The sequence below is a fragment of the Lolium rigidum genome, chromosome 4, assembly GCF_022539505.1.
Source record: "Lolium rigidum isolate FL_2022 chromosome 4, APGP_CSIRO_Lrig_0.1, whole genome shotgun sequence".
NCBI lineage: Eukaryota > Viridiplantae > Streptophyta > Magnoliopsida > Poales > Poaceae > Lolium > Lolium rigidum.
The window spans coordinates 94,198,315-94,211,678 of record NC_061511.1 but is presented as its reverse complement, the minus strand read 5'-3'; the positions used below and the strand labels follow the sequence as shown (position 1 = coordinate 94,211,678).

At 39.2% G+C, this 13,364-nt stretch overlaps 1 protein-coding gene across 1 annotated transcript; it reads left to right on the top strand.

The window, feature by feature from the left end:
* The first annotated feature begins 5,688 nt into the window (after positions 1–5,688).
* On the top strand, positions 5,689–11,007 carry LOC124649718. Its single transcript, XM_047189302.1, has 7 exons — positions 5,689–6,120; positions 6,516–6,615; positions 8,255–8,314; positions 8,562–8,670; positions 9,184–9,266; positions 9,966–10,027; positions 10,509–11,007. Exons 1-7 carry the CDS (start codon positions 5,939–5,941, stop codon positions 10,615–10,617), a joined length of 705 nt encoding a protein of 234 aa, XP_047045258.1. The 5' UTR covers positions 5,689–5,938; the 3' UTR covers positions 10,618–11,007.
* Positions 11,008–13,364: the final 2,357 nt, after the last annotated feature.

The window sequence follows — 13,364 nt, the reverse complement described above, 5'->3', positions numbered from 1 at the left end:
GAAACTGCGTCAAGCAAAGTCCTACGACGATTTTTTCGGTCCGTCGCGCTTGGGCGCCCTTCCGCCACGGAAAATCGGACCGTTGCAGAAGTGTTTCCGGGAGCCCGTTGACCGTCGACGTCATGCAAACTGACACGTGGCAGACGCCGTTAACTGGCAGTTAACGGCGTTAACCGGCTGAAACCCCGTGGTAGATGGTAGGTCCACACGAGGCCTGCCACGTCTTAAGCGGGCCGACCCATTAAGTTTGCAGACCGGGCCAGCTGACTTAGTTTGACCGGTCAACTATATAGCTGGACCGGTCCATTAGTTACGTGGGCCGGGCCTAACCTCTAAGGTTGACTGGTCAAAACAGTAACGTGGTATTAATGTGGTGTGTCACAATAATTTGTGTGCTAGTAAGGTTTTTACATTTTCGTTAGTTACCTTAGTAGGGATAAGAAATTATGTATGCTATTGTTTATCTAGCAACAACTTAGGTGGCCTTGTTTGCTCATGATAGAAATAGTAAATCCACTTCATGTCAAATTAGTTAAGGCAATACTCTGTTTACTCTTATAGTTAGATCGAGAGGATCTCATTCCAAGGAAGTATTAGTAGGATATGTTGCATCATCTCTATGCTAGAATGTGATGCCCATATAAATGCTTATTAATTACACAATATTACTTGATATCACCTGTTGCTTGTTATTAAATGCTACATCCATTCTGCCATGTTTAAAAGAGAGATCAAGTGAAACCATAAACCCTGGTCCATTTTAAACCATAAGAAACAACTATATATCTATTTCCAACACTCAATTATTCTGAGAATACAAAAATAATTTGCCTATTTTACTAGCTTTATTTAGTTAAGTTTTGTATTACTTGCACCCCTTTGTGCCTGACAAACACTTCGGTAAAGTTGGAGACATTAAGTTGTTACTATTACTTGTCAGGTTTCTTGAAGAGGATTGAAAGAAGAACTAAACTTTTACCCCGAAAGTTTGATATAAACCATCAAGTCACCCTTGTGGAAAAAATCACCCTTGCTGCATCAGTCTACACTTTTGAGTCCTAACTAATTAAGGTGGTAAACAAGTATAATTTTATTGCTATATGTGGTTCACATATGTGTTAGTTAGATGGGATTATCGGACGATGATGCAACGATTTTTATTAATGGCATGGAGAGACCCAATGACCTCAAAATCCCAGAGGTAAGTTCTACCTAGCTAATACCGGATATGCTTCCCGCCCTAGTATTTTTTTCACCCTTCACATCAACAATATACCATCTCAATGAGTTATATTCAGGGCACCACCACAAAAATGTCAAGGAACTTTTGGATCTTATACACTCAAGCCTTAGGGTGACGATCGAGAGGGCATTTGCTTCTCTGGAGAACAGGTTTAAGATCCTTGATCAGAAGTCATTCCGTTTGTTCCCTACCCAAGTTAAGCTAATTCTTGCATGTTGCATTCTACATAACTAGATCTTACGATTAATGAGATCTTCTCAGATACGACATGGCCTGATGACATTGATTCTAGACATGGTGTCCATCTCAATGGTAGTCGCACTTGGAGGAACAAGAGGCATGAGTAGGCTAGCGCTATGTGGGCTACTAGAGGCAAAACCAGACTCGGAAGAGTAAGATGTGAAGTATACTAAGAAGAAGATTGTCATGTCATCATATTTTATGAATTATCCCCTATTTATGTGTATAACTGAAAACTTGTTACCACTTCAGTAATACTATGGTGAACTCCTATTTGATAGTAGTTTTTTTAAATGGAGATGACGCTCCAGCCTTTACACCGATTGATTCATGCGGCTTTTATTACATTATTGAGTGTCTAAGTATTACAAGCGATTATATAGTGGGTCAGACATGGTCGATACATGGATCAACCATCTAAAAAGGAGAGTGAACATGGAGTGTATGTGCACTAACATGTTAACTTATGATCAAAACGCCAGCTGCACCGGCTATATAAATCCCGTGCAACCCTCTCTGGCCGGTTGCACCCAATATCTAAATCCTTGTGCCACAATAACTTGCATAAAAGAAGTCGATTTTGCATTGTTCTCCATATGGCCCAAAGTAAAGCAAAAAAATCCAACTCGATCATATTTACACTTTATCTTTTTCTTGCAACCCTCGCCAACCAATTGCCAAACAAATGAATAAATGTTGTATTATTTCATCTTGATCGCAAAAATAACATCGTCTACTCCCTTGTCAGTTCCTTTTCGCTAATTTATCCTTTGTGAGCGAAACTTTATTGTGCAAGAACCACATAAAGATTCATATCTTAAGCCAAACTTTCATTTTCCAAATGTATTCACAAATGAACTTAGTATGGTCATTCATGTAATCTAGATACAATGATTTGACCGCGAACTTCTCGGAATTTGTTAGCTTCCAAACAGAAAAACCGGTTGTGTGGAGAGCTGAATATTGATTAAACGGGTACATAGATGAATCCATCTTTCACCTCTAATTCCCGTAAGAAGTCGTTTGGTATCCATCATTTGGGCCTAGAATCCTGGAATTCATTTTGGAATTCCATAGGTGGGCTGTTTAGTTGCCACGGAATTGGGCCGTCATTTCATTTAGAAAATCCAGCAAAATGACGCCATGGGTAAACACGATTCCGAGCTGAGACCTGTCATTTGCGTTTCTCTATGGAAGCCATTTACAAATTCAATATTGAATTCTGCTGTCATTTGCAATTCCTTTGGCAACCAAACAAGTGTCCATTTCTGGAATTACAATATAAATGTAATGTATTCATTTCAAAATGCTACAAACAAAATGAAAGCCTGACTTCCAAACGACTTCTAAGTGCTTGCCTAAAACCTACATTCTAACACAGTGCGGCATAATATTAGCGACCGGAACTTGTATTAGTTGTACTATGTTATATAGCGATGGATATTGGTATAAAAGAGGCGTGTTTCCTAGCCACCTGTCTTCCCAAAAATGTGTACCTTCCCCATTTACTACATTAAAGGATCCACAATCGAAGAACTATTATTTGATCTTCATGAGACCTTTCCAAAACGAGAGTCTGATGCTTTTGATTCAACTTGAGATAAGAACTTAGAGTGAAGATATTTATTATGAATTAACTCATGCTAACTCAATAAACACCTGTTTTTAAAATTTGAGTACTCTACTCCAAGCCCACCCTAATCTTTGGGTCTACAAATGATGTTCCATCGAGTAAGTCTATGCTTTCTCTTATGGCCATCACCTTACCAGAAGAATATCAACCTAAAGAAATCTAACCTTTTCTGCACCCCTTTGGATATTTTGAAAAAGGATAGAACAAATATTGGTAGGCTAGTTAAAACATAATTGATTAGCACTAACCTCTCATCATATGAGAGTAGCTTCCCCAAATATCTGAAAGGGGATGATCCTGCCTCACAACCGAAGAGGTTTATGTAATCCTCCCGGACCTCCTTTGATATACTGAAACAGAAAACTTCACTCTTATGAAACTTAATTTTCAATCCCGATAACTCCTCAAAGATACACAATATCAATTTCATACTGAGCGTTTTTTCTAAATTGTGCTGCATGAAAATTATAGTATCATCCACATATTGCAGAATGGAAATGCCCTATCAACTAAATGTGTTATTAATTCATCCACATTGCCATCTTCCTTGGCTCTCGCAATTAGAATTGCTAATATGCCTCCAACAATGTTAAACAACATAGGCGACAATAGGTACCCTTGTCTCAAAACTTTCTTTGACTGAAAATAATGACCTATGTTATCATTTACCTTAATATTGATGCTCCCCCGACTAACAAAATTATCTATCCATTAACACCACTTTAGATAAAAACCCTTCATGCACATAACCTATATGTTTTTATGAAGTCTGTCTTCAGTAACACGCCATCCATCTTCTTCCTATGAGCCCCTTTGGGGACATCCGATAAAAATCTTCTTCCTATGAAGTTCATGGATAGACTCATGAAGAATTAACATTCCTCCAGAATATGCCTTCCTAGCATAAACGAGGTTTGTGTTGGTCTAATGATAACCTGTGCCACCTTAATGACTCGGTTGGTACCAACCTTTGTGAAAATTTTGAAGCTTACGTTCAAAAGATACCTGTCGATATTGCTGAATTTGAATTGCATTCTCTTTCTTAGGAAGTAAGAAAATATTTCTGTAATTTAAATGAAAAAGTGGTGGTTCCCGTTGCTAGAAACAAACTTACGAACGAATTCATTAAATTGTGCTTAATAACTTTCCAGAATGTTTGGTAAAACTCTGTAGAAAACCCGTCTGGTTCTGGAGCTTTATTCTTTTTCATTTGCATAACCGCTTCATGCACCTCTTTCTCCTCAAAGTCGGATGTAAGAATGTTATTTTCCTCTTGAGAGATTTGTGGTATGTCACTTATCTCCAACTCAACCAGGGAAAAGTGATTTTGAGCGGGCGGCCCAATCAATCTTATAATATTCCTTAATATAATTTTTAATATTTTTTGTCCTAAGATTGTTCCCTCATCTTATTAGAGGTGGAAGATCTTCTTTCTGTGATGTTTGCGATTCACACTAAGATATAAATATTTATTATTGTTTCCCACTATGACCAGTCTATGGAGTAGCGAACACATGTGAACCATGTCCTGTAATGTTTAACAAAAAATGCCAAGAAACAAGGTAGGGTCTTTCTGCATCCAGGTGCATTTGTACCCTTTATTTAAAATGCACTTTAACTATTTCAAAAAATATTAAAAATATATTAAAAAATGTCTCGTGTATATCTTGATATGTTACATGCTCACAAAGTTGTTTTAGCAAAATTCGACATCTTTTGACCCTTGTGTAAAAAGGACAATTTTTTGGTGCTAAAATAGTCCATTTCTTGAGACATTTTTTGTCTTTTTACAGAAGACACAAAAGTTATCGGTTCTATGTAAAAAGTTATGTGCACACATAGAACATGTCCCTCTATATGGAATTTTCTTTTATATTTTTTTTACTTTCTGTAATACGTTTTGTAGATGCCAGGTGCATGTATACCCGGGTCAGTTTTGGGTTTCACAAAGAAACATGTGAAATAAGACCCAAAAAGATTTCAGATGCGCTTCGATTTGGGATGAGAGAGATAAAGAGGGGAAATAGAATGGGCATGACTGCTTTTCGACCTGCATGTTCGATGATGCATACGAGTGAGGTGGTTGGGTGTCCAGACTCATTCATCATGATGTCTACACACAATTACACACAACGCGTTATGACGTAGGCTAATGAAACGGGAATTCGATAAAAAGAGCACCCAAGCTCGGGCTGCCTTTGAAGTTTCACACATACTTACTACTCCCTACTATTTGTGAACTGAGGCGTTAATATTTGTGAACCGAGGCATAGCCCGGTGGTTGGGATGGACATCCCCTCCCGTCCAAGTTCGAATCTCCGTATTCGTAATTTAGTGTCGTGCACATAATCACTTCTAGTAAAAACACAACGCTTTGGGTTTCTTCCGGAGGTACTGCCCTCCGGTCCAATCGACGCATTAAGTTGGACTAGTAACGTGTCATATAAGCCGTGGCCCATTATGGGTAACAAAAATGGAAAGAAACAGGTGAAAAAAGATCCAAAAGGTCCATCTAAAAAATATATAAAAAAAGATCCAAAGAGGTTCTCATAATTGAAGACCGGCTAGAAGCTCCGCAACCCAAATACGCGTAATAAACAAAGAAGGAAATCCCCGTCTCTCCGCCGCCGTTCCACCCCTCCCGTCCCGTCCCCGGCTCGTCGCCGGCCGCCTCCAAGCCATCTTCACCTCTTCTACTCGCCGGCCGGCCGGAGCCTTCCGTACGGAATCCCAATTCCCCACTCTAAACCGCGGGAATCCGTTCGCCTGTCCGCGGGATTTGCTCAAATTCGTCGGAATCCCCGAGCCGAGTTGGCGCCGCGATGGGGGCGAACGCCGACCCCTCGGGGTCCCTCGGTGGACCCCGCCGCCACTCCTCCCCTGCGGCTGTGGCGCTGCAGCACGGCCTGGCCGCGAGCACCGCGGCCGCGCTGCGCCACGACCCCGGGCTCGCCATGCAGTGGTCACCCGAGGAGCAGGCCGTGCTCGACGACGGATTGGCCAAGTAATCTCCCTTCTGCGGTTTCCTTCTCGCACTCTTACCCATTTTGGGGTCAGTCCGTGCTATTTAGGCATGTAGCGTGGCTGGAATGGAAGCATGTTTGGGGCCTAGGCCTTGTTACTGAATGACAGGAGACAGTTAATGCGGACTTGCAGTCAATTTTCTCAAGATGAACTTCCATACGAGCTGCCTCAAGAATAAATATCGTGCCTGGTTAGGAAATTATGCCATGATGATGATGCACTCGGAGCAACAGCTAAATTGATTTGCCGTTTTTTTTTTCTCGGTCTCGTATTCTAGCACATATTTGTCATCTTATTGTCACTTAATATTCTTGTCATTATCTGTACCAATATTACATGGATCCATCTTATTATGTGGCTCTGCAACTTTCGCAGGTATGCACTTGATGCAGCTATAGTTCGCTATGCAAAAGTCGCTTTGAGTCTGCCCAACAAGACAGTACGAGATGTCGCCCTTCGTTGCAGATGGATGTCTGTAAGTTGTATGCTGAGTCCTCTGTGCTTTTTAATTTGTTAAACTTTTTTTTATTGAGGACTTTTATTGTACCCCCAACTTATCTATAGGCCGTTTATTTTTGTGGATCTAATGGCTTGTATTAATTTACACTAGTGCGTAAAACCTGAGTTGTATATAGGATACTAGTCAGTAAAACCGGAGTAAATCCCGTTAAAAAGGAAGGCCTCATAATGCCTGCTACAAGGCATGCATGCCGCCAGGCCTGGCTAATTGACGCTGGGATGGTCTTCTAAACTGAAGCTGCCAGAGTTGTTGGGTTTTGGTTTCCTAGAAAGCTAGAACTAACTAACAGAACACGGTTTGAAAGTCGCCCATTGTTTGATTAGAGTGGCCAGGCTTGTACTGTGGCCGTGAGTTCTGCCAGCACATTGTGTGGCTGGCCGGCAGCCATGGTTGCATGAAATCCGTCGAGGTTGTTATGAAGTTGTAGGAATAATGGATAGTGAGCTACAAAAATCAGAAGGTATTACTCAGGGAAGAATATGGAATCAAAAAATCAGGATCGGTTGCCATGATTTTAGGCTAAATTAGCGGGATATTTAGTGGGAATTTGTGCTTCAATAAATGATTTTTTGATTCAAAGTACACATTGCCCCTGTAAATCAATGGGTATACTCACCCCTGGCAGGTAGTAAAGGGTACCGTAAAATATGCCTTTTTAATATGCTAAACTGAAATCTAACTATCAGCTTTCTTGTGCTTGATGTGAAGGAACTGCTTTTTTTTGCAACATCTTTCTATTACTTAGGTTGTGATTGTGATTGCTTTGCAGATGAGTTTCTGTTTTCATTAGATCAAGTAATATGCGTTGTGTATTTGCTAAACTAGCAATACATGAAGCAAACACATCCTTTTGGTTGAGAAATTGGGATTCTTTATCAACTGATCTCAATTTTTCTATGTTGCCCATTCATGTTTCACTGGCACTTGTATTCCTTGTTTAACTCCAAATAGTTCTGCCCTTTTCTGGTAAACCACCATGTTTGGATGCCCTGTGTACCAGTCTTGTCTGCCACTTAACTTAGGGAAACAGGACCCACTTACCAAACAAAGGGATATTGCATTCAGGAAGCAGATTCACAATGTGAATGATCTCTACTGCCATGACAATATTGAGGACTATCTCAAATATCTGATATATTGTTGTGGTAAACTTAACTTAGTATCCTCACGAACGTACTAGTTCCTAGGTCATCACCATGAATCTCATGTCCTATTTAAAATCGGCATCATTTTGGAGATGATCCTTTGAAGGTTTGAGATCATCATCAAGAAATAGTCATTTTCGGTGGATTTTGTATATTTTATATTTTCTCACAGTTCCTTCTGTTGTACGCACTGGACCTGCTACACCTTACAAATTGTAATGTACTCCCCCCCCCCCCCGCGTTCTGTTTTAATCTGCCTTCTAGGCTAAAATTTTATTCCATATGAATCTACATTCTAACTTTTAGTCGATGTCATTACTTTCAATGTAGCTTGGATTGGTTTAAGTAGTACTAATAAATGCAGTACTAGTTTGTCTGATTTTTCCTAGGATGTAGATTGAAATGGAACAGAGGGAGTATGAAGTAATCAACATATGTTTCTCATGCAGAAAAAGGAGAACAACAAGAAAAGGAAGGAAGAGGTGGTTAAGAAAAGCAAAGAAAAGAAGGTTGTCACTAACCTCCTCTTTTGATGACTCCTTTTTAAATCTTTGTTCTTATTATTTGCATTAAGGAATAATATTTTAGTAAATGTTCAAATTTAAATACCAAAAGAAGTCAGTGGTTGATTTATGGGGACACACTCATATTAGGATGTGAAAAAACATTATTAGGATTGCCTACAACTAGAGAAATTTTCAACTAGATATATTCTCCATTTTTTCCCATGATTTTTATGTTTCTATCAAACTGTAGGAAAAAGTTGACTCTTCAACAAAAGAGCCTGCTCACTTGGCACGATCCAATGTCCCTCCATATTCCGTTCCTGTTCTCCCTATGGATGATGATGATGGATCATACAAAGGTTAGTATTTTGTTGGTTCAGGAATTGTGCATATTATCGTTTATACTTAATACTTTTGTGGGGGTCTGTTTTCCCTTTGCAGTGTGTAGTTACAGCTTGGTAAGACCTTTCTTAATACTGTTGTTTTGCTTTTCAACAAAATTCTTGTTGCTGCTGTTATATTAGTGTAAAAATGTTTCTCGGGTCTCTTATCAGCAGAGCAAAAAACTTATAGTTCCTAGTTTTATACTAATTTAGTCGACGTAAGCTTAAGTTGCTCCTATGCAGGTCAAAGCAAACAATAATAGCATGGCATGCCCACCAAATGTTTTTTCTTGTACAATATCGCGTTGTTTGTGATCAAGGAATGGAGTGCAGTTTACTTAAACTGGCTTAGTAGACGATCATCATCTTTTTTAAACCTTGTTAAAGCTATCAATGTCCTAAACTTTGTTTAAGAAAGTATATTTCCTGTTTGCTTAGGATAGACTTGTGATTTGACTTTTCTTATCATTAAGTATTGTATCATTGCAGCAATTGGTGGTCCAACTGGGGAACTTCTGGAGCACAATGCACATTTGTTAAACCAGATCTATAAGAACATTTCAAACATGCAGGTATTTCCTATTTTCCATGTAAAAGTTTCAGGTCCCAGCATTTACCTCTGACAAAATATGATCATATGAGTAGCAAATATAAAAAAACGAGGCCAGAGGGGGAAGGACCCCTCGGTATTTTTGATAGAAGAAGGATACTCGGTTTCACTATTCTCTCCCGTGGGGGATCGAACCCGGCTGGCCTGGAGCGCTGGCAGTGGCCCTACCACTGAGCTAGCGCTCAGTTCCTTTATGAGTAGCAAATATGTCTGTTGTGGTCTGTTGGTTGCGGGATAAATTGCAAGGTCAATGACAAATAAGTTTGTTATGGTCAAAATTGTTGCGGCTTAATTTTCAAGGTTACTTTACAGTGTTTTGGCTGTGCCTTCAAGTTGTGAATATATTCTCCACATGAATACACAATCTATGTCAGGCAAAGCTGTATTTAGAAAGATCAATCATGTGTCTGTTGATAGAACATTGCTGAGTAAACCCTCTGCAGTATCCACATGAATTTTTAAGATGCTTATAATCTTGCATATGTGAAAGAAGTGCCTAGTTGAAAGTATTATATACTTCCAGTTCTTCCAAATATTTGTCATATGGAACATGTTAGATTGTTTTATTTTGTTGATGATATTATACAGGCATGTCATATTCATTTGATATTTTTCACGTTATTTACGTTCAAAACTTCAAATATTCATTGACCTTTTGCAGGTGCAGGAGAACCTCTCTCTTTTATGTGAGACTAGGGATAATATACTCACAGTCCTGGGACAGTAAGTTCTGCAACTAGCTTATTCTAAGATCTCATGAATACCTGTATTAAGTACATTGCAGCTTGCATGAAGAAAGTTGAGAGAGCTTATCACCTATTTACTCTACCATATCTAGGCCTATGTTCATAGGATTGTTTTCTCGTTGTTGAACTGTGAATGAAAACACATCCACATTTTTAGGAAGTTTATACTGACTGCCAAGCACGTTGGTCTCCCTTTGGTTAGGAATCTATGCGGTATACTTTCAACATCAGTATGTTTTCTTCTTTGGGGATACCGTTGGCTGTTCTTTTATTATTCTTGTTGTGTCAACTGTCAAGTATACTTTCTGTTAAAGCAGTTTAAAGAACAAAACACTTTTTCTGTCATCTTAAAGTACTAAAGCTCATTTATTTATATATATGTAGCTGCCCTTTAAGGATGTTTCTATATCCAGTGAAACAGCAATAATGTAACAATTGGATCCTTTTCCTTATTGCAGGGTAGGAAATGCTCCAGAAATAATGAGGCAGATGCCACCCCTACCCGTAAAGTTGAATGAAGATCTGGCGAGCACTGTGTTGCCAAGGCCTCCACACCCACGTACATGATGTGTGCAGTAGTTGACTCACTCAATCATCTTTGCGTGAAGATTAGAGTCGAAAGCTGGGCCAGTTAGTTTGGGTAATATGAGATGCCTGTTTGTGCCGTCCTGATGTTAGATCCGGCCTTGCAAGAACTTCGTCTTTATACCTTGTTCTATCCGTTCAGCTGATGTCCTAGATGTTTCATGTACAAAGCCAGCAGTTTCAGTTTAAAATGTCCACAAACCCATAGCGCTTGTAGAGAAACGTAGGGGATAAACCCATGTACAGCCAACCAGTCTAAAGAAAAGCAGCTTCATGCATGCTCGGAATTGGCGTTGCATTCTGTAAAGATTTCAGAAAGTGTCAGCACATGATACTAAAAGAAATTGATATAAGTTGATCTCTCTGCTTTAATTATGTTAATTATATATTTTCTCTGGCCTAAATTAACTCACCCAGTTTTGTCTGCTTTAATTGGGAAAGTAGATAGGAACGTATCAATTAATTGGGGAGGGAGGGAAGACCCCTAGTGTTAATAAAATCAGTATAGTCACATATTTACAAATGGACGCCTGTAGCCATCCTGTTAGAAAGCTAAAGAAACTTGTCCCTCTACAAAGATTACAATAAAATGATGCAATTAAAATTCAAGTTGATGATATAATAATTCTTCCTTTTCAACATACTTTTGGTATTTAATCCTTTCTATAGAGGGGGCTTTGTTACTCAAGAGTTTTGAGCATTATACCCACTTTTTTCGAGCATTACATCATTACTCAGCGTAACAAGTCCACGCGAGAAAAAAGAAAAAGCAAAAAACACAATAATCGTGAAGGGACGGTAGACCACCTAAGGTGATTGAGGACCAGTTTGTAGACCATGTTGCCATCCATGTTAAATAAAAATATCACTCGTCGTATACTTCAATCCTCTGTAAATAGATCTTGATTCTTCACGTGTTGTAAAGACGATTATAAACAAAACAAAGTGGTATTTAAACGTACATGAGAATAATAACCAGCAAAAGAACTTGACTTCGGGAGTGCAGTTGGATTTCTAGATCTAGCTAAAAGCCACATGAGAGACCATATTCATGAAACAGACTCTACATTCAGAGCAAAATCTCTACGTGCTCCTTGAAGGTCTCTAATCACAGCAGGATCTTCTGGTGACAGTGGTAGAAAAAATTATCAGCAAGATGTTCAGCAGTTAAAAATTCTCTAACAGATATGAATTCCTATAGGGAGAATGAAAAGCCTCTAGGAAACTTTGCAGCAGCAATATCATCTAGCCAAAGATCCTTTCAGAAAAGGAAGGAGGAACCATTTCTAATATGGCACGCTGTTATCCATCTTAATACATGGGTTAGCTTGAACACATCTCTCCACCCAAATGATCCACATAGGCACATAGCATGTGGAACTTTTCCAAGGTAATAAGAGTTCTAAAAATAATGTAATTCCAGGAGTATCAGCCTTATTATAGAAGTTACAAGGAATATCAACAGAAGCACCCATTCTGAGGGAAATGCACTTTGGCTCATAGGAGCATTTGCTCCCCATTGTGTGAATCCACATTTCGAAGTGTCAAAAAATTCTAAACTAAATTTTTACATGTACATCTAGACATTTTATGTTGGTACACAAAATTTCAAAAAATAATTTTTTATGTGGCTCCTATAAAAAAAATTAATGTTGTAACACGACTACGTATAACATATTTTTTTGTCTTTTTTGTACACACCCCATAAAATGTTGTTTTTCCACAAAAATTTGTGTACGAACATAGAATGTCACGGTGTACACCAAAAAATTTATACCAACTTTTTTTGATATTTTTCAAATTAATTTTTAATTATTTTGTATAATGAGAGCATTTGCTCCTATGAGCCAAAACGCCACCTCCCCATTCTGAAGATTTAATACTCCCATGCCTCTCTTCTTTTTTTGGCCTACAGACTTTGTCCCAATCAAAAGAATTGCATTTTCCTCCATCTTCACTCTTCTTAATGCATAGGCAGTGCCTTTTAATTTTCTTTGGATGTTCTATTTTTTTTAGGTATCTGCAAGAAGCAAGTTGCAAACATAGCTATGGAAGTGTTGTGGATATGCTAAATAGATATACTGCGATAGGCCCTTAATTCCGGTAAGCCTGGGTGCCCATAGATGTTGGTGAGGTCTATGGCCCGACCGGGCGGTCCAGTTGCCGGAATCTAAAGAAGGAAGGATCCGGTCCGGAGACAAGCTACCGGATCCGGCCCATGTTGAAGGTCAGTCGGATCCAGGACGTGCACAACAAGGAATATCCTGCATCGTTTAGCCTTAGTCATATCCGGTAGGATCTCTACCTTGTAACCCTAGATCCGGAGCCTTTATAAGCCAGATAATGGGAGCCCCTGCAGCAAGACACAAATAATTGTAATCGCGCTCTTCTTGACTTATAGTGAACTATAGCAACACGTCGGATCTCGCCGTCGTGCGAGATCTGAAGCTGGGTAACTCGTGTGACCCTGTCCCGGTGACTCTTCGCCCCATGGCTCCCCCTCTCCCCTCCATGTGGCCCCCTCACCGGATGTTGCTCACGATAAAGAGTCGTGTCCCTTTTGGTTGTTCATGATAAATACTTTGATGAATGATATTTTTCTAGTGCTACCTTTTTCTCATATACATGGATGTTTAATACTAATTAGCCTTGTTAATAATAAATGATTGACATTATGGACACTATGGCATGCTTCTAGATCTCTTGCTAGCCCAAAATCTCTCAAAACA

Bases quoted from the DNA above. Each gene is read 5' to 3' on its own strand.
- LOC124649718 (XM_047189302.1), top strand. From the start codon at position 5,939: ATGGGGGCGAACGCCGACCCCTCGGGGTCCCTCGGTGGACCCCGCCGC. The intron at 6,121-6,515 runs GTAATCTCCCTT...CAACTTTCGCAG, and splicing joins CTCGACGACGGATTGGCCAA to GTATGCACTTGATGCAGCTA. The intron at 9,267-9,965 runs GTATTTCCTATT...GACCTTTTGCAG, and splicing joins AGAACATTTCAAACATGCAG to GTGCAGGAGAACCTCTCTCT.